General features: G+C 33.4%; 1 protein-coding gene across 2 annotated transcripts in view; it reads right to left on the reverse strand.

The window, feature by feature from the left end:
• The window catches only part of LOC124530777 (leucine-rich repeat and calponin homology domain-containing protein), a 66,209-nt gene that overhangs the window by 8,260 nt on the left and 36,661 nt on the right, over positions 1-21,288 (reverse strand). The window contains exons 3-7 of one of the 2 annotated variants that reach the window (XM_047105050.1): positions 7,144-7,376; positions 4,887-5,023; positions 2,834-3,089; positions 1,850-1,985; positions 870-944 (exon numbers count right to left, since the gene is read on the reverse strand). In XM_047105050.1, the coding sequence (XP_046961006.1) occupies positions 870-944; positions 1,850-1,985; positions 2,834-3,089; positions 4,887-5,023; positions 7,144-7,376 (837 nt within the window). The remainder of the gene's footprint in view (positions 1-869; positions 945-1,849; positions 1,986-2,833; positions 3,090-4,886; positions 5,024-7,143; positions 7,377-21,288) is intronic. The other variant, XM_047105051.1, reaches the window with a different exon arrangement.

The following is a 21,288-nucleotide window of genomic DNA, read 5'->3' on the forward strand; positions in this document are numbered from 1 at the left end:
TCTATTCAATGTTAACATTTTACTGGCAGTGTACTGAAGCTCGTGCAAAATTTTAGTAGAAGCATTTCACAAAGCTGACATAATAGCGGTATTAGTACGGTTAAAAGCCTCCCATAGATTTGCAAAGAGCCCTTATCAAATATGTGAAGGTTAAAAGAGCGATTTCAATTACAGCCCCATTCAATCCACGCAAGTGTCGGTTAAGTCGGCGTTTACAACTGGAAGCGTACACAGAGCTTTGATCACATTCACATGGTCAAATGTCTATAAAGTGCACCATCATTATTAACAATGCATAGGTAGGCAGACTGGTTAACGAGCCACCTGACGCTGAGTGGTCACCATCACCCATTAAACACTATTCCTTATATTCTTATGCACTATCGATAAATAGATCTATTTATCTAAGAACGCCCCTCCCCCCTACCTAACAGAAATAATCTAATTTACTTTGGCTGTTTTATTCTTTCATCAGTCATCTCACACACACTAAGACATCAATCTTGTAAACACGAGCACACTAACATAATCCGACAATTTAGAGTGGGGGGGCGCACTTTTGTTAGTAATAGATCTTTATCAACATTTTGAACTTAGCTTCGATGTACCACACAGTTACACTGGCTCACTCGCACTTCAAGCCGGAAACACCAATACTCAGTAATTCTTAATATATAATGAGGTATGGTTCCACCCAGATTAGCACAAAGCCCTACCACCAAGTATACGAAGTAACAAACATTTAGGTGCATTTTACATCCATTATGATACATTACAAATAAAGCAAATACATGCGACGTAGCCGGTCGGACGTCACAATAAACATATAAACATATAGTGCCGTATGTCCGTGAATGTGTATGATGTACCTGTATGTTTGCTGATGAGCTAATTTACTCTTATCCTCGCCATTTGAAATGTTCCCTTCAGGTGATATACGGAGGCTGAAAGGGACAACACCGGGGTTAATATAAAAGGGGGCGGAGTATGAGGGGTGATGATGTGAGGACGAGCCAAAACTTTTGTTTACCTCTGCATCGGCCGACGTGATAGATATAAAAAAAAAAATTAAAAATTCATATAAGCAACTAGATATATACTAGAAGAGGTCTATTAGTGTCCAAGTGTGTGAAGTGTCCAAATCAAGCGTTACGCAAGTCCCGAAATTATAAACATACTGTTCGCTTTCATGATGAAATAGTTTACATACTTAAAAAAAATAAAATTATTATGTCACATTATCTCTATGAAAATGCTCCAAACTTTTTTATTGGTCTTCTACTCGTGAGACGTTTATATGAGATTTAAATTTCGTAATAAAATGTGAAAATTATTATTTCAAACACATTCTTACTCAGATTAGAAAAGATAGTGTAGAATAGATATTTTTATTACAAACAGACAGAAAAAAATATATGGGCGAGTAGGTGTTATTTAAAATCCACCAACCATTTAACAATGAATAAAATTTAATATAATTGGAATTGACTAATAGAGTATTTCCATACGAGCCTTATTTAGAAACCCATACAACTTTATTAGTAATATTTCATCATGAAAATAAACAGCACATTGTCCGTTCAATATTAATTCAGATGACCTTTTAGACTTGTCGAACTGAATACGATATAAAGTAAATAGCATTGAATACATTCGAAGACAAAATTAAACAGGACTTTGTAACGTTCAAACTACGTAAACCCTTATCGTTTCGAAACCCTCGACTAAATATTACAAACATGTGAGAATCTATATCACAGAAGAAAATCCTTATATAATCTAATTTTGCAAAGATGAAACTTCTATAATGTTCCATATACTACAACACCCTGTGTAATTAGTTACGTACCCTGTGAGTATAGGCGTTAGGGGGGCCAGGGGAGTTTCGCTGGAGAGGGACTGCGCCCGCGACAGTGCGGCGCCGGGCGACAGCGTCGACGGAGTGCTGGGTGTGGAGCGGCCCGACCCGCCCGCCTCGCCACACGCTACACGCAAAAGATATCTTCAAGAAAACATCGCTACACAGATTGGGAAAGTGATAGATATATACAACAACAGCCTGTAAATACCCACTGCTGGGCTAAAGGCCTCCTCTCCCATTGAGAAGGTTTGGAACATATTTGGGCTGTTCCAATGCGGGTTGGTGGAATACACGTGTGGCAGAATTTCTATGAAATTTGTCACATGCAAGTTTCCTCACGATGTTTTCCTTCACCGCAGAGCATGAGATAAATTATAAATACAAATTAAGCAAATGAATCAGCGTTGCTTGCCTGGGTTTGAACCCGCAATCATCGGTTAAGATGCACGCGTTCAAATCACTGGGCCATCTCAACTCAGAAAGTAGATATATAAACTTCAATATCGCAAAGAAAAAGTGCTGATATTACGTTAAAAATTCTGCAGAATTATTTTTTCCCTAATAGTAACAAAATTATTTCCAGCATTGTAACCTTAATGAATTCAACTATGAGTGGCTTCATTATCATCTTTACATAGTATAAAAACAAAGTCGCTTACCGCTGTCTGTCCGTATGTATGCTTAGATCTTTAAAATGACGCAACGGATTTTGACGCTGTTTTTTTTTATTAATAGCGTGATTCGAGAGGAGCGTATTTGTATATAATGCATGGACAATATAGTAAAGAAACACTGGTTATTTCAGAAGTTTCTAATGTGATATCGCAAATAAACAAATTATAATATATTTAGTATCAGTATTGCACCCTTGCGAAGCCAGGGTATATACGCTAGTAAGTGTATATTTGTTTTTTATTCACCTTCCAACGGTTAAGAAACAATCTATATACCATCAATGATCTCAAGACTTACCATCGTTCGACCACCTCTTCTCGACCCCATCGGTGCAGTAGCCGCTGTCCACGACATGCCTCGGCTTGTGCCTCAAACAGTCGATGGTCGCGTTACCCGACGTGATCTGATGCGTCCCACTGTTCGGCGAGCTAATGTATGACGTGTGTTTCGCCGTCCGCCTTGTTTCGTCCACTCTTCTATGTGCCGGCAAGGAATCCTTTATTGCCATATTCTCGAGATATTTGAATATGTGCACGCGCCCGCGCATGCAAATCTGTTACGATAAAAGAAACATATATAATAGAAAAAATATCTATATTAATACTATAAACAACAACAACAACAATAACAGCCTGTAAATTCCCACTGCTGGGCTAAAGGCCTCCTCTCCCGTTGAGGAGAAGGTTTTTGGAACATATTCCACCACGCTGTTCCAATGCGGGTTGGAGGAATACACATGCGGCAGACTTTCTATGAAATTTGTCACGATGTTTTCCTTCACCGCTGAGCACGAGATGAATTATAAAGGCAAATTAAGCACATGAATCAGCGGTGCTTGCCTGGGTTTGAACCCGCTATCATAGGTTAAGATGCTCGCGTTCTAACTACTGGGCCATCTCGACAATATTATAAAACGCGCAAGTAAATCTGTTTGTTTGTCCGTTTGTTACGTTTTTACAGTCAAATCACTTAACATATTCGATGAATATGCTTTGATTGGTATGGAAAAAGCTTGAACCCCAAGAATCTAAGCACTATGTTTTATACATAACGCCTGACGACCAACATATGAAGAGGAAAACCCCGGTCGACAACTAGTATCATATTTTTATTTTCGTTACTTTATTACAATCAGTTAAACTAAAAACAATGGTTGATCACAAGTAGTCCAGTAATAATTGAGATTGAAAGAAATTCAAACATTAATTTAATAAACGAAATATACCAATTTGTAATTTTACATACAACACACATTAAGCTCTATTTACTGTTAATTCACAAACATAAAATATCCTTCAGAAGTAACATTTCGAAATATCAACTCTCAAAATCTTTGCATCACTAACGTTAAGAAATATAATTAACAAAATTATTTTTACTGTCTATTGCTTTTGTAATATTAATAACCTCATTTTCAACTTTATATCATATCTTTTAATTACAAGGATTTATAAATATCTTAGAAAGTGTAGATATAACGGGAATCTGCCCGGACGATAAATGAGTCAATATTTGCTTTTGCCTTTCACTTGGTGATAACGAGATAGCTATGAAGGAACTTACACACATGCTTGACGCAAGTCCACCTGCTCTTTTTCATATAATAAGATAACGATTCGGATAATTGGTCACAAATTCAAAAGTCCTGGGTTCAAGCCGCGAATCAGACCAATAACAAGGTCTAATTTATTGAGAAATTTTAAGGAGCAGCCCGGTGTTGTTGTGTTATGTATTTTAGGGGGCAATTTAGTTAGCATAAGGTTTTCAGGTTTTAATGATAATAACCGCTGGCTCCACGCCTTAACTCCTTCCGGTCGTGTCGAACTTGCTGTCTCATCGGATTATGGAAGTAAGAAAAGAGATACACTTATGTTCGTGCACATAATACGTTCTGCGCAGTTGTTTAGGCTCTTAAGACCGAAATCGGCTAGCAGATCGGTAAATTACACTAACGTTTTTGTTTTAATTGTTCTTAATCTATATGAATATTGTAAATGTGAAAGTAACTCTGTCTGTCTGACTGACTGTCGCTCTTTCACGGGCAAACCGCTGAACCGAATTTGATAAAATTTAGTATGAAGCAAACTTGAACTCCGAGAAAGGACTTAGGATCCTTTTTTTCTTTACACATGACAACCAACACCCTTAAACGAGAGCAAAACCACGGGCTTTCTTTTTATATATTCAAAACGCCAACAAACAAATCTGTTTTCTAATAATTTACACTTAGATATCGGATGTCCAGACCACTTCTAAAGCCGACCAATTACCAACTGTGGGGACATAATTGGCAGCTAACAAATAAGAATATAAAACATTTAAACATTAATTACTATTAATCGATACTCACTGTTGTAGGAGGGGATACGAGAGGATTATTGTCTAAATTCAATGTGATTATCGTGCTCATATTGCGGAGTTCTAATGGAAGCGACGATATACAATTACAGCTCACGTCTAAGTGCTCGAGTCGGAGGTATGTGATCTCTGAAAATATAAAAATAATTGATTAACTTAACTACTTCATCTTCGAAGACATTTGATGAATTACATACATTAATTGTTATTTTTTCTTCGGATTAAATATACCGTACATATAATAAATTCTTGAATTGTTAATGATATCCTCTAGTTTTTGAAATGGATAATCAAAGTCAATCTGAATGATCATTGGTCGGGATCAACCGATTACTATATAAGCAGCCAATCAACGATTAGATTAACACCAAATTGGTCAATGTAACTTTGACCAACGTATCAAAAACCAGGTTTAAATGTGGACGGATAACAGGCATACATAAATTCCCCCTTAACTAACTACAGGGAAATACTGGCTTCTGAGAAAAACGCGTCAGACATTGTTATGACTAAGCAAAAATTATTTTATCATTCACAAAACATTTTAACCGTAAATCAATTTACAACCGAGGTTAAGATATTATTGAAAAGTTATTTTTATTTGCTGTAATTATTTAATTCATTGATATTAATCGTATAGTATAATATTCATGGTTTTTATATGCGATCGCTTTTGAATAGATTCATTGCACTTTTGTGACAGTTCTAGGTAAAGCTACCGGTTCGGAATTTTGATTCTACCAAGAACAGATGACAAGAAACTTAGTACTCCATTAAACTCATTATAGTAACGATATACAGTAATCATATTGTAAGAATCTAACCGTAGAGTACGACCGTGTAATGTAAGAAGGTCATATGCGACATTGACTGAAATAATTGTTTATAAAGCATACAAATTAAAAACGATACATACAAATAATGTTACGAAAATGTATATAAAAGCTTAGTAACATAGTAACAGTCTGTAAATTTCCCACTTCTGGGATAGGCCTACTATTCCTTTGGGGAGAATATTTGGAGCTTTTGTTACCACATGAATACTCAATACTACGATATTCCAACGCAGGTTTCCTAAGGATGTATTCCTTCACCGAAGAACGTCAGACGTAAATTATACACAAAAACTAAGCACATCAAAATAAAGTAGTGCTTGTCTGATTTTGAACCCTCAATCATGAATTAAGAGTACGAGTTCCAACCACTAAGCCATCTCGGCTATAAGAGCTTATATGAATTAAAAATGTTTTAATTATTAGGTATAAATTTATTTCTGGTTATAATTCTTTTACTACTGTTTATATATAAGAGAAAGTATATTTTACTAATTTCACGATTATTGCTTAAGGCAAGACTGTATATCCTTCATCAATAACTTGTCATTTCTTCATACTAAGTATGTTTATATTTATCTTTAATACTTGAGTCACAATCGAGATGATTCGTGAATGTATAATGTCGTAAATACATTGAGTTCACAGTAATGACAGGCCTAGGAGGCATTACAACTCCATCTCGTGGTTGGAGGTGCATTAGCAATGCTAGAAACGACTAATGCCTTCTATATTACTTTCATTGACGAAGGTATTTAGGCTATCATTTTATATAGAAATTCTAGCCGATTATCATCGAATATTTTAAAATAATTTATAAATATTTATTATTATTTTAAATAAAAATGTACGTGTATATACATATGTATTGGTACTATTTCTCATTCGTCTCTAGAAAGATTTTTTTTTAGTTTTAACGTCGTACGAATAGGCGTAATAAATCTATGACTACATTTAATATAAAATTATTGTAAAAAGTACGTTTGTTATCTATATATTAACAAACAAAGACAATAAACCGATTAACCTGTTACAGAAAAACACGACTGCTTTTGCTCGGTAGTAGAATTAAAAAAAAAGTACAAAAAATACAAATTAATATTATGTTTTCCTCAAATTGACCACGTACCAGTGCAATTGTCATTACATAACAATCATTTTAAACAATTCATAAGCATACAATATACATATATTATTTGTATAGCACCCTATTCACTCACGAGGGCGTGCCCCTCCACTTAAAAATCTAATAAAAAATTTTATTTACTGTTTTAATTCTTACATATGTCATCTCACACATACTAAGACATTACGAAAGCAAAATTTCACTCGATTACTACATATTGAATTTATGGTGGAGAGGCGCGCCTTCGTGTATGAACAGATGTGTGTTTATGAAAACAATATGAAACTCACGTAATGGCAGCAACCCTAGCTGGTTATTACTAAGGTTCAAACATCGAAGACCAGCACAGTCTCCAAGGTTCATTGGAACTTGTGTAAGCCTATTATTTGACGCATCCAATTCCGCTAAAGATGTCATCTTTCCGATCTCCTTGGGTAGACTCGTCAGGAGATTGTCCGGTAGAAGAAGAACTTGTAACGGCATCATACATACCTCACGGGGCAATTCTGTTAGCTGGTTTGAACTGTGGACAAATAAATATACTTTAATCATTGAAACAACAACGATAAAACAACAAACTTAACTAGACATCATACAATATTTTAAATACATATAAATAAAATATTAATATTCTAAATGCTAAGACTACAAAGATATCTGATTCGAACTCTAATACTTTAATTCCAACATTTTAATTATAAATAGTGAAGTTACCATCATCATTTGGAATGTAGATGATACCGAGAAGAGACAGACAAAGAAATTAATAGTTACTCTATTAAATGCAATTAATTACATACCTATGTAAATATAATTATAGTATTGTATGACTATATAATTATAATTATTTATCATTTATACATATATAGGCATCATGCAGAAATCATGTATATGTACATGTATAAAGTAAAGGCATGTACTTACATACCTTTACACAAAATCACTATATAAATTTTTAAATAGGTAACCATATTTTAGATGAAATTTGTTCGTATAAAGTCTGCGTTGTTGCGTTTTGTTTTGTAAACGTGTCGAAAACATGTGTGAACGCACCGATCAATCCAAGCAAACTATTTTTAATCAAAGAACCTACTTTAACGTACGCTTGCGTGTAATAACACGACTTCAAACATAAATCGTTCCTCGCCTAACCTAATAGTTCGGTCGCTGCTGCTAAAATGGATCGTGTAAATATTGATGCTTTAGGGACCTTTCATACACGTGGATCACTGATAACGTTAAATGTTATCGATTTCATATTAACTAATTTCACTTTAATCTTAATAGTCACCTTTTTGTTAGGGTTTAGTGTATAATATTTTTCACTACACTATATACCTAATTCCTGATAACATCTGATATACGATATCGCATCACCACATAGATCGAAATTTACGGCGCAAGCATTCGAGACATCTACGTTTTACTGACTATTACTATGACAAAACGATGGAGCAATATTAAACTTTTTATTTTTACTAATAAACAAATGACGTCATAGAGTTCAAACGTTTCTTCAGGATATTCGGTTGAGATCCACTGGACTATTTTTGCTGTTATCTAGTAGTTGCTATCATTAACACAGTACATCCATTCTATACGAATATTGCTTAACGTACCGCAAAAAATTGTATTTCCGCTGTTTTAACATTAACAAAACATAAAAAAGCTTTCACATTTGTTGTCCGACCGTCATGTTTATCTAATTGGCATTTAACTGGAGCAGAAAAAAATGATTCCCTAATACGATAATACTGCTTAGTAAGTACTATATTGTGTTTAAAGCCGAATATGTTTCAAGGCAATTTCAAGAAACCGCGAGATCCATTACAACTTCCAATCCAGTGAATACAAAACGACCACAATCGCGGATTAGGTGACAAACCTGTCGCAGAGTTTGATTGTATCAAATACCGACATATAATGAAATAACATTCTAGAATTTCTGTAAATCCTAACGAGACTGGTTACGCACTTATGCGAGAGGTGCTGGTTTTTTTCCCGAAGACCCCATACCTCGTCTAGACGCCTAGACGTGCTTTGAAACTGGATTCAACTACGGTAGGCCGGGATTAATAATAGACGGGGTCGATGGACGATGCATTGAAAGAAATTGATACAAGAAGCCAAGCAGATCTTGTAACATTTGGAACTATCGGTAGACGGTAAAACAATGTCCATAGAAGTGTTTTATTATACAAGGTATATGTACGACACAACTTAGATGTCGCATCGGCAAAATTCGTAAAACCGATCACATCCGAATTGAGTACGCTATCCCAAATTATCAATATTTATTTCTCATGCGAATATGATCTTTGCACAAACGTAATAACTTGTAATATCATATGACCTAATATATTCGTCAATTTGACGCGTCGGTTTACATGCATTTACTTTCTCTGACGCGTGATTCTATAGCGACGAATAGCGTCGAATGGCGCGATAGGGAGCTATTTCTATTGGTTGTGAAAATCGGCAGTAATCGGTTTTATTATCATTCCATTGCATTTTCCGATGCTACATCTAATTTGTGTCGTACTATACTTGGATTGGTAATAGAATATTACATTGGCGTGTGCTTGTTATTGTAGGACCTTCATTGCACTTTTACAATCACTATGTATCATTAACAAAATCCGCGTCCACCCGCCTCTGTCTGTCTTACGTGTCAAATATGAAAAGTTCCGAACTTATTTTTGTCAATAGACGAAATTCATGAGAAATGTTTACGTGAATTTTGTTTAAAATGGTAAATTGATTGGAATATGAAAATGTTCGCTGACTACGTGGGGGAAAATTGTCGACTTAGAACTTTACTCCGTACCGTTTAAACTAATGAAGTTATGTGTACTACGATATAATTTTGTTTAACACCAATCAACAAACTCTAGCTACGATCACATAATATAACTTATAATTAATTTTCAAACAGATGTTACTTAATTTTAACAAATCCCTGACATCCTATTATCATGAATGAATTTGCAAATCGATCCCATCTTGAGGCAATAACAATATTTCTCATCGACCAATAAACGGCCGTTATCAAGAACCGTAAAAGGCTAACAATGGAGTTTCACCAGATTCTGAAGACGAACGGTATGGACGATTGCAATGTAAATACGCTTTCTACACGCGAGAAACCAGTCAAGTTTCGTTGATACTTTTATCTTCGTATACGTTTTTAATAGTATCAGATCATCGGGCAATGATATTGAACGATTACGTCATAGTTTTTTTTTTTTAAATCTCTTCTCACAATGAAACAATGGACATTATAAAATTGTATTGTAGTTTTATTTACTATTCATTTCATTCAATTGTTTAAATCGTCATCTATTTATCATTATCAGTTGCTACTTATTTTGTTTTTTTAATAAAAATGTCACAAAATCAATGTAAACTCTTGAGAAATACGATCGTAGCTATCCGTTAATCATTATGCAATTTACAATCACATTTTGTTTCCTATCTCGTTATGTAATAGGTACTGGTCTTCAACATGCAATAGGGTTTTAAAACCTGTATTACTCTGAAGTACAATTACTGTTACTGACTGGTACTCTAAACGGTTAAAATTGTTAAATTATTGAAAAGTGCGCCCACATATGATAACACTTAAGTGTGAAAAAAATACAGTAAGGTCATAGCTTCGTAGATTACCTTAGAACATCAGCTATGAGGTTTTGGAAACAATTTCGGAAGCCAAATGGCCCAATTAAGACACGATTACTATTTATTATCGCTTATCAAATATCTTTTTTGTTGTGTTATATTTTATAGATTAAGTAGAATATACTTTTCTTTTTGTATTTTTTTAATACTTTTATTAACTGTGACGTGTCCTAAATAGACCTTTTTTTCTCTTAAGTTTATATTACGGAGGTTTGGATCATGCAGGTTTCTTTCCAATTTTTTCCGTCATCACCGAACACGAGACAACATACAAATTGAACACTTCATTCATTTTATTAATTTAATTATTTAAATTATAACTGCCTTCAGCCTTAAAAGGGTATATAAAAAACAATATTTTGCATATCAGTATTTCCGATATTAACATAAATACAATATTACAAAATTTTCTCATGGATTTAACTAAACAATCTAAATATGCTGGATCCCATAGCTGATAATAAGAGATACTAAGATAAGTTACAGTTATAGCTCAGCAGACCGGAACCCTTGATTGCAAAAAGCGTTAAACACGTCAACATACCGACATAATATAATTAAGAATCATACACCTGTTCATTATACATAATCATAAAACATGCATCTTATATTACTGATATTAAATTAATCACAATAAATATTACTCAGCAATTATTATATCCGTTACAATTTTAATCAAGTTTTTATTATCCAACTTATTATGTTTGGTATGTTAGGTACATCTTTCACGCAAAAATTATTGAATATATTTTTATAAAACTTTTTAATCATAACGCATATTGAAATACGATCAAAACCGCGGGCAAAAACGAGTTTTTTATTTGTTTTAGAAGACAATAATTTTTATGGAATTAATATAATGCTGATGCTACACACAAGTCAAGAACTAACTTAAAAAAAAAACTCTTAAGAAAGTTATGTTTAATCTCTTACAGAAAAAGAATGTTAATATTTTTTTCATTTGACGAGTAAATTGATACGATAGCCAGATATTTAATGTATTAGACATTTTGAAATATTCTATACATTCATAGTTACCTCATTATTCTAGTACATGCTGTATCTGTGGTTAAATATGACCCCTACGTCTGGGTAAGCTACATTTCGCCGCAAGACAAGTATCAGGGGTGGCACCCCGAAGTGTAAACAAACCCCTAGTAAATAAATTACCATTTGATGTTTTAATTGAGAGGCCGTGTCTGTGTTTGTAGTCGTTTAATTGCATTAATTTTAATGGTTAATTTATGACAGATGTATACGTTACACTAACCAACCGCCTCACATGCCACTTTTTAAAGCATTTTTGAGAGCTACTAGTATACTTTCTCCGTGAATAACATAATTTTTTGCGTGAATTTGACAAAAAATAATAATTTATTTTTTGAAAATTTAAAGCGTACACAGGTAGCCTTATTTCTTTAAGCAATTACACCCAAACCTTCAACTAAAGAACATAAATAAGTAGGAATAGTGCAATTGCTGTAGGTACCTATTCAGTGCCGTGATAATTATTTAGTCTTACACTCAGATCACAAATTAGAACAAAAAGCAGATAGGACATAAAAGTGAAGCAACAAAAGAGGATACAAATCACGGTTTCGCACCACCTGAATTCTACAATCGCTCTTGATTTATAATTATATTGAATATTGGCTTCGGAGTCGATATTATCAACTGAATTGTTTTAAATTTGTGATAAGAAGAAGAATCACACTGGTCATATTTTTCACTGTATATTATGTAATTTGATGTCCTTCCGGCCGATTTTCCCCACGGAAGCCGACATATTAAATTGCACAAACACAGACGCAAAGGCTAGCCATCCAGGCCATTACTATCCATAATACGATAATACGGCAATACGACACAACCGTAAAGTTCCAGCGTATCATCAATAGCTTTATATGCTGATCCATACTTTATAAACACTGTCTTTCAAAGTCTGGAAAGATAAAAAAAAGTACTTGATGGAAAATTGATATCTATGATTTGAAACCACTCCTTGATGATCTAATAAGCGAGCCATTGGACCAGAAGGCAGTCAAAATTAATTCAAAAGTTCATTAAACAAAAAAATGAAATATTTTATTGTTAAATTTTCTTCTCTCAAAAATAATGATAAAAATATTTATCATCTGTTGTACGTGGATCGCGTCCCCTTTGCAAATTATTCCAGCGTTACGGTCGGACGGATCAAGGTCGATGTTATTATTGATTATTCCAAGTTTAGTTCGAGGGGTGCCATGACACGTGGAACGGTGTTAATGGGGATCGAATCACATGTTTTGATGAACATAGCTCTAGCAACACCTACACTGTGTTATCTATACAATATTAAAAATTCGAAAGTAACTCTGTTGCTCTGTGTACAAACAGCTGACGATCAGATCCTTAAACAACAGCGAAGGACGCGGTGACAACTTTCCTATATATATTGACTAAGCTGCTGATTTCCTACAGCTTACATATTAAAATAGGCGATTCCACAATAATGAGTCGCTTCATTATAATAAATATTAAATAAAAGGAAATTCATTTAGCTTTCGTTAAAGAAGGTTAGTATACATTATGCAAAATGGTATTTACTACTTTAAATTGAATGAATGTATGTATGTATGTGTGTGTGGTATATATATATTTTCTTCTAATTATAAATGTTACTTTCCAATGTTACCTTCTACTATCAGTGTTATATTTTTGAAAATTATAAAATAATATAAATAATGAACAATATATGACCTCAAATAAATAAATATACTATAATACTATAATCATGGCATGTCTATAAAAAAAGAATAAATATATATATATATATATATATATATATATATGAAAATCACCAGATTTTGATTTGTTTACTGGCTGAAGTATTTGCATTGAAGTTAAATAAATATTTTTTATTGACTCCTTTTCTCTTAGAAAGAAGTCTTGCAAGCATGAAAACTGTATGGCACTTATTTGATAAAAAGGCCGTAACTTTCTGTTACGTTATGTATCTGTTATATTTTACCCACGGTACCATCACGGCTCGATTTAATATGTAAAGATATTTAAATAATTTAAAGGTAAGATATGTACCGTATGTATTAAGAAATTAGTTTGATTGCTGGAATAGCTTTTGAGACTAAACATCGCGCTACGAGTAGTTAAGGCTATATATGTCTATGTCAATATATACCAACCCAATTACTTAAATAGTAGATTCACGGTTATTTCTGTTATACATGCAAAAACGCCTCACAGGGCTAATGTCCCAAGGTTAGTGGCAACCTTGGGAACTAAGATGTTATGTCCCTTGTGCCTGTAGTTACACTGGCTCACGCGACATTCAAACCGGAACACAACAATACTGTTGTTAGGCAGTAAAATATCTGATGAGTAGGTGGTACCTTACCAAATGAGCTTGCATAAAACCTTAACACAGAATAAACGGTACGGTTATAACATACTAGCAGTTCGTACTGGCTTTTGAGGATGTTTGACAGTTTACGCAGTGCACGCAACGGAAACTCTTAAAAGACAATTTTTCCCCGTTTTACAACAATTTTCATTTCATCGATACTCCGCTGCTTTTTTATTCGTAGTGTGTAGTAATTTAGCGTTCGTGAATTGATACTAAATCATAAAACATGGCCGAATTTTGATGATATAACCGATGTTTTAATAAATTATAGAAATAGCTTTTTTTCAATAGTACTCTACTAAACGTGAAAGTCGACTTCTATGCCAAGTTTTGTTAAAATCCGTCCAGCCGTTAAATCGTGAACGAATAACAAAAATCCAAACAAAAGTTTAGCATTCATAATATTAGAAAAAAACCAAATAAAACTGCCGTAACGTACAGGCTCCATCAAATTTGTCGATTACGCAAGTATAATTACAATAGTTTTTGGCACGCGTTCTAATTTCGAGGTACAGTACGACACAACTTAGATGTAGCATCGACAAAATTCGTAAAACTGATCACACCTGAATTAAGTACGCTATCCCAAATTATCAATATTTACTTCCTGTGCGAATATAACCTTTACACAAACGTAATTACTTGTAATATCATATGACCTAATATATTCGCCAATTGGACACGTCGATTTACATGCACTTGCTTTCTCTGGTCGAACTGACGCGAGAATCTAAAGCAACGAATAGAGTCCGCGATAGGGAGTTATATCTATTGGTTGTTTATATCGGCAGTAATCGGTTTTAATGAATTTGCCGATGCTACGTCAAAGTTGTGTCGTACTGTACCTATTATTTGTTATGGCGTCACGGATAATGCATTTACGACAATGCGTACGCACGAGTTACGGATAGAGGTTTCACGGCTGTGTTTTGCTTACTTGTTGGACCTTAACCGTGTTATGATCGGATAAATTATTTAGATTGAAGATAACATTCGGATTTCGCGTGTTGGCATTGAATGATTGACAGTGGTGACTTACATTCCTTTTAACAGTGGCAACGAGGTTTTTTATAGATGAAAATTATATTACTGCCCAATACGGCGTCACGGCTTTCATCTGCAATGTAATATTATAAGAAGGACATAATACCTTATTAGATTGACCCAAAGACCTCAAGGAACAACGGCCTACCCCCGTAGTTATTACACTCATTTTTTTTAATTTGTTAAACATTTTTTATTATATGTCTATATTCAATCAGACTTGATTAGAACATGAAATAGACGAAACTTTAGCACACTTTTTTTTTTGTCACGTGACACATTTTTTTGTCACATGATGTTTACAACGTAAATCACAAACAAATCCAAACCGTTTATTTTAAATAGTTATGTACTCGTTTTCCTTTTAACTTGTGTCACAATTAATAAGCGAGGGCTTAGATTTGATAATTACAATTAAGTAATTAATTCCACAATTATCGTAGAAGATATTGAACACCGAATGTGAGCCAGACAGTTCTATAAAAGCATGTTGACGTATACTAATGGTACATTGTTTTTCTTCGCGGAATAACGGGCTCCCACCGAGCACTTCGGACTGGGCTAAATCGATTTGCTCTGTGTAATTTTAAAGTCGAGATGGCTCAGTAGTTAGAACGCGTGCATCTTAACCGATGATTGCGGGTTCAAACCCAGGCAAGCACCGCTGATTCATGTGCTTAATTTGTCTTTATAATTCATCTCGTGCTAAGCGGTGAAGGAAAACATTGTGAGGAAACCTGCATGTGACAAATTTCATAGAAATTCTGCCACATGTGTATTCCACCGCATTGGAACAGCGTGGTGGAATATGTTCCAAACCTTCTCCTCTAAGGGAGAAGAGGCATTTAGCCCAGCAGTGGGAATTTACAGGCTGTTGTTGTAATTTTAAAGACATACACTTACAACGTAACGATGAACGTAACGATTCAGAAAACGTGATTTCAATTTCACGCAAATGTAACCGAAATATACATTCCAATCGAAGATAAAAATGTTTTTGATATGCGAATATCTCTGCAATGATGCACTTCAAACATAAACACATGATCTTGATTGTATTATCTTTATTTAAAACTGATACTCAAAACGCAATTTTTTCACGTATCCATAATGAATATCATAGATAACTTGCTCAAAATTTTTACCTTTAATTAGTAAAGGCATTTATTAATATTAATCGTACTTTTTAAAAATATGTATGTGGTTGTCCTGATAGTCCTAGTTGGAGTAAACAGTCCATAATTTTTTCGTTTTGTTCATTGATTGGTCCAATCGCTAAAGCACGTGAATATTTTCTATTGTACAAACTGTTATTTCCATATATTCCAATATGTTATGCATATTATATACATAGAACGGACTATAGTATTTAATATAACATTACAATAATTCAATAAGGTTAGACGTCACTTAAAAAAAATGAAATTTTTTAAATAATTTCGTGTCGGTCAAGCTGAGTTGTAGACAAGTGCCTTTGCCTGGAACCAATACTGGTGTAGAATCAAGTCATGATTACCACGGTTTTAAAAAACATTGTCATTCAAAAAGAACCGACGTGTAATACTCCATGGGATACCAGAAAGCGGGTATAATTCATCTTTTTTATTAAAAAAAAGTTAAATAAATAAATAAACAAACGATTACAAATACATTGCAAGTTAAGACAGTTTTAATAAAGTCGGTGCCTTTTCAACGCGACAGGTTTATCCGAGTCAAAAGCCACGTATTTACTTGCGTTTATATGATGTTTATATGACCTATTTACTTGAGTCCTGAGCCTTTGCAAATTGAGGGGTACAGCACTCTACTTAAAACGAAAATTTAAGGAGAGAAAATTTACATTAGACAGAGGTTTCCTGCAAAAATTAAATTAAATTTGCCTTGAGTTATTAAGCCATGGATATATTTATTTGTGTCTCTCAACTAATTGGAAAATCCAAGCATGTTTTGCTGGAATATTGAAAAAATATATATCTATTACACAACTCTTAATATACAGTCAATAATAATAAGTAACTTACTATATTTTGGTGACCCATATATCAGACAGTAAATTATTATCAGCGTGACACAAATAAAACGAAGATTAAATAATAAAACCAAGCAAACTTCCTTATAATACACATACATTTTACTAGACTATGTTATGTATACATACATAATATATCTAAATTATATATAACTTTTAAGTAAGTCTAAGTGGTTAGATCATAAGGCTGCTTGATTACGCTGTCTTGGGTTCGTGTCGGGTTAATGTTGGGTCGGGCCTGTCACAATATATTGGATTTATTTATCAATAAATTGTTACGTTAGAGTGGTAAAAAAATCGCGTGTGAAGCGAATGGGGATCTTTTTTTGTAATGATTGTTTAGTTAAGACGTAAACAGCAAAACAAATGTATACAGTAACACTCTGTAAATTTCCCATTGCTGAGCTAAGGCATCTTTTCCCTTTGAGGAGAAGCTTATAAACATATTCTACCACATCGCACCAATACGCGTAGATGGATTCACATGTGGCAGAATTTCATTGAAATTAGACAAACGCAGGTTTCCACACGCTGTTTTCCTTCACCGCCGAGCACGAGATGAATTATAAACACAAATTATGCACATGAAAATTTAGTAGTGCTTGCCTGGGTTTGAACCCGCAATCGTCGGTTAAGATACACGCTTTCGAACCACTCATCACTGTTCTTGGGGATTTACAATTCAAATGAAACGCAGTCAAAACTACGAAACGCAGCTAGTAAAAATTATATTAGTGGGAACTTACTTTAGATTCAATAAATTATATTTTTACGTTATGTAGCCTGTTAGACGTGAAGTTATAAATCAAAAATATACACAACTTCACGCTAAACAGTTCCGGTTATGTAGCTGAGTTGACATAAACGTCACTCAATCTAGTTTCCTATAATCATATATTTATCACAAATATTACGTAAACATATAATCAGAAGTGTACCAATATTCAAATGAAATTCCGGTGAAACCGCAGTCACAGGTATTTATAATATCATTTAAATTATGAATATTTTATTGCTCTATTTTTAAAGAGCATTCATTCATTCAATAAACCGTATTTTCTTGTTACTATTTTTTAACTAGATACTATTAGTTAGATAGGCATATTTATATACCTACATACGTACATACGTTTAAATAGAAAGGTTTACCGGCAAACAGTAAACACGAAAACAATAACTATAATATTGAATATTTAATACAATACCTACATACAAATTTATACGAATAAATATTTATAGTTGTATTATTTTTTTTTAATTTATCAAAAGCATTTCATACTCAAACCCGATTAGTCGTTGAAAAAAATATTTTTAAACATGGAACGTGCTAAAATAAATTCATAGCAAGGCTATGTTAACTCACAGCGTTCATTCCACATATAACATGGGACCGTGACATCTCGGTCGTTCACCCCGCCCACTGATCTTTATACCGACCTACAAAACGGTCCACTATCACAATGCACTCTTTTTGTTACAGGAATAAAGGTGGCAGTCACGGCTTTAATGATAAAACAACATCATTGGCTTATATAGCAATTTCGGCTTTATGGCTCAAACTAGACATAAATGGAATTAAAAAAAAGTTACGACTAGGAACTATTTTGAAAACTTTTTAATGTCGTTAAATTATTTTTGATTGAAAGATTTTAATCCTATAACTAATTATAATAATTATATTAGAAATCTTTTCCTAGATAGTGAGATACGTCTGCAATTTAATGCGGTTTGCGCTGCAGCCAGTAACTAACAATAGCAACATATATAATATAATGACACTTTCTATAAATTATCGATGCGGTAACAGCGAAAGGAGGACGTTATTGCATTAACGCAGAACATCGAAGAATGTCCATTTATTTTGATATATTATCACTTCACACGCGACAGACGAGACGGAGGTGTGGTCGAATATTTAGCGCCAAACATGGTACAAGTCAATAGCGACCTAGTTTTATAATTACATAATAAATTAAAAATAATCGCGTATACTAATAAAATATATAACGATGAAAATTTCGATTACTAGACAATAAAGCTCGTCCTATATCCATGATATATTGGACATGTCCAATCCTTACAATTTTACATTACTATTTTATTTTATCATCGTCAATGTGCCACCAACCTCGGGATCTAAGATGTTATGTCCCTTGTGCCTGTAGTTACACTGGCTCACTCACCCTTTAAATCGGAACACAACAATACTAAGTACTGTTATTTGGCGGAAGAATAACTGATGAGTGGGTGGTACCTACCCAGACGGGCTATCACAAAGCCCTACCACCGCATAAACTATAGATATACAATTGTATAACAATGACACAGATTATATACATATATAAAAAACTATTAGTCGCCCGCGGATTCGCTCGCGTCTAAGTGTGTTGGTTTTCATATGTTAGGAAAAAAAGAAAACCGCGTCCTTTCTTGGACTTCAAGTTTGCTTCATACAAAAAATTCATCAAATTAGACAGACAGAGTTACTTTCACATTCATGATATTAATATCGACTTTATTTAGCTCGGATTTAAAATCGATTTACGCGATTTTAAGGTTCACGTTTTCATCTCTGTTTAAAATATCTCTTAGTTTAATATAACTCGAGGTGTAGTCCGCAATAAAAAAACGTATGATATTACAAAGGCAAAAAGTGCTTCGCTTCAATGAACACTTACGTCTCTCTCTATTCGACGATAAGTTCACGGTCAAATATATTGCGTGGAATTAATATTCAATAACAGGCTACACGCTATATCGCAGAAGTTATATAACGAGATCGCATAGGCGATAAATCAAATAAGAATTGGGCTAGCTTTCGTAATATAATTACTGTAACGTTAATTTTAGTTAACGGTTAATTTTCACTTACGCTACACTATGATGTTTCAATTAAATACAGTCAAATATGAAGTATATGATTGATTTCACTTAGTGTATGATATATTCCGAAGAGTTTTTATTAGTATCTCAGTAATATATCATATAAAATACAATTATCAGAAAAATTGATCAGTTGATTGATTGATCATCCTTGACAACCATTAGAATACACAACAGGCGAAACTGTTGTGTAAAACTTTAAACGTAAAGTAACACATGAGTTTATCAATATAATGTTATTATAATATTAATAAAATTCTATCCTTTCAGGATACACTAATTAATTTGTAATGTCAGTAGTAGCTGTCGCTTTGGCAAGCATTTTAAGAGTGGTCGTCAAGAATAAAATATTTATTATGTCTATGTAATATTTCATCAAGTGTCGTTCAGTGATTTATTTATTTATTTACTTAGGACAACCGATGCTGTAGATGCAATAACACATTGAATACATACAATATAAGAACTTGAATCAAGGAAAATGTTCTACTAATTATTATACTTACTAATTTGATAGAGATACTTTCGCATTTACAACATTAGTATAGGAACAGTGCCGTATCAATTATTAATATTATATTAGACATTTCAAAACACGTACTGCGAGCTATAATGTTACGTATTTAATCCCAAGTGTCATCATTTGAAATTTGCCAGCGTTGCTGCTATTTCTGTCTAAAAGGGCAACGCCTTCCTGTCACTCGGATCTCAGTAAACGCTTGTAAAACACCATAAAATACATTCGTTAATTGTGTTTGTCGAATAGGCAAGGTTATATCCAGACCTTGAGTTTAATAGAAAAATCACCGTTTCTCCGAAAAAACATATTTCGTAGTCTCAATATAATGGTTAAACTCGGTCAACTTTCTATCATATTAAGTATATTATTTAAACAAACCTAATTTCATTAATTTGTTTTACAAATTAATTTCGGAGGCGTTTAAGAAATTGTATTTTTTATTCTTCTTAAAACTAAAAAATAACTTTAAATATATCAAAAATATACATTATAATTTATAATACAATAAGATACATAATTTATTGAAATATTCTAAAACTTTCTTAAATAAAAATTGTTGTAAAAATGAAAATTAAATTACCTATTAAAAAAAATTAATGATGACAAAATTTTTTTCCTGCTTTGACTACAACTCTAGTCAAAGATTAAAGCTTAAATATATATATTATATTTAATTAACCTAGTTACATACCAAACTAAATACTTAGACATAGAACAATATTAAAAATAGCTTCAAATCACGACCACTAAGAATGGTAACAAGAATGCTAACAGCATTTAGCCGTTGAATAGCAGTTCTGATTCTTTGGCCAGAAATGTCTGCCCGACATTCCTGACACCATGGGATTCAATAACACAGGGTTGTTATTATAATAATG

This window comes from Vanessa cardui, chromosome 7 (assembly GCF_905220365.1).
Source record: "Vanessa cardui chromosome 7, ilVanCard2.1, whole genome shotgun sequence".
Lineage (NCBI taxonomy): Eukaryota > Metazoa > Arthropoda > Insecta > Lepidoptera > Nymphalidae > Vanessa > Vanessa cardui.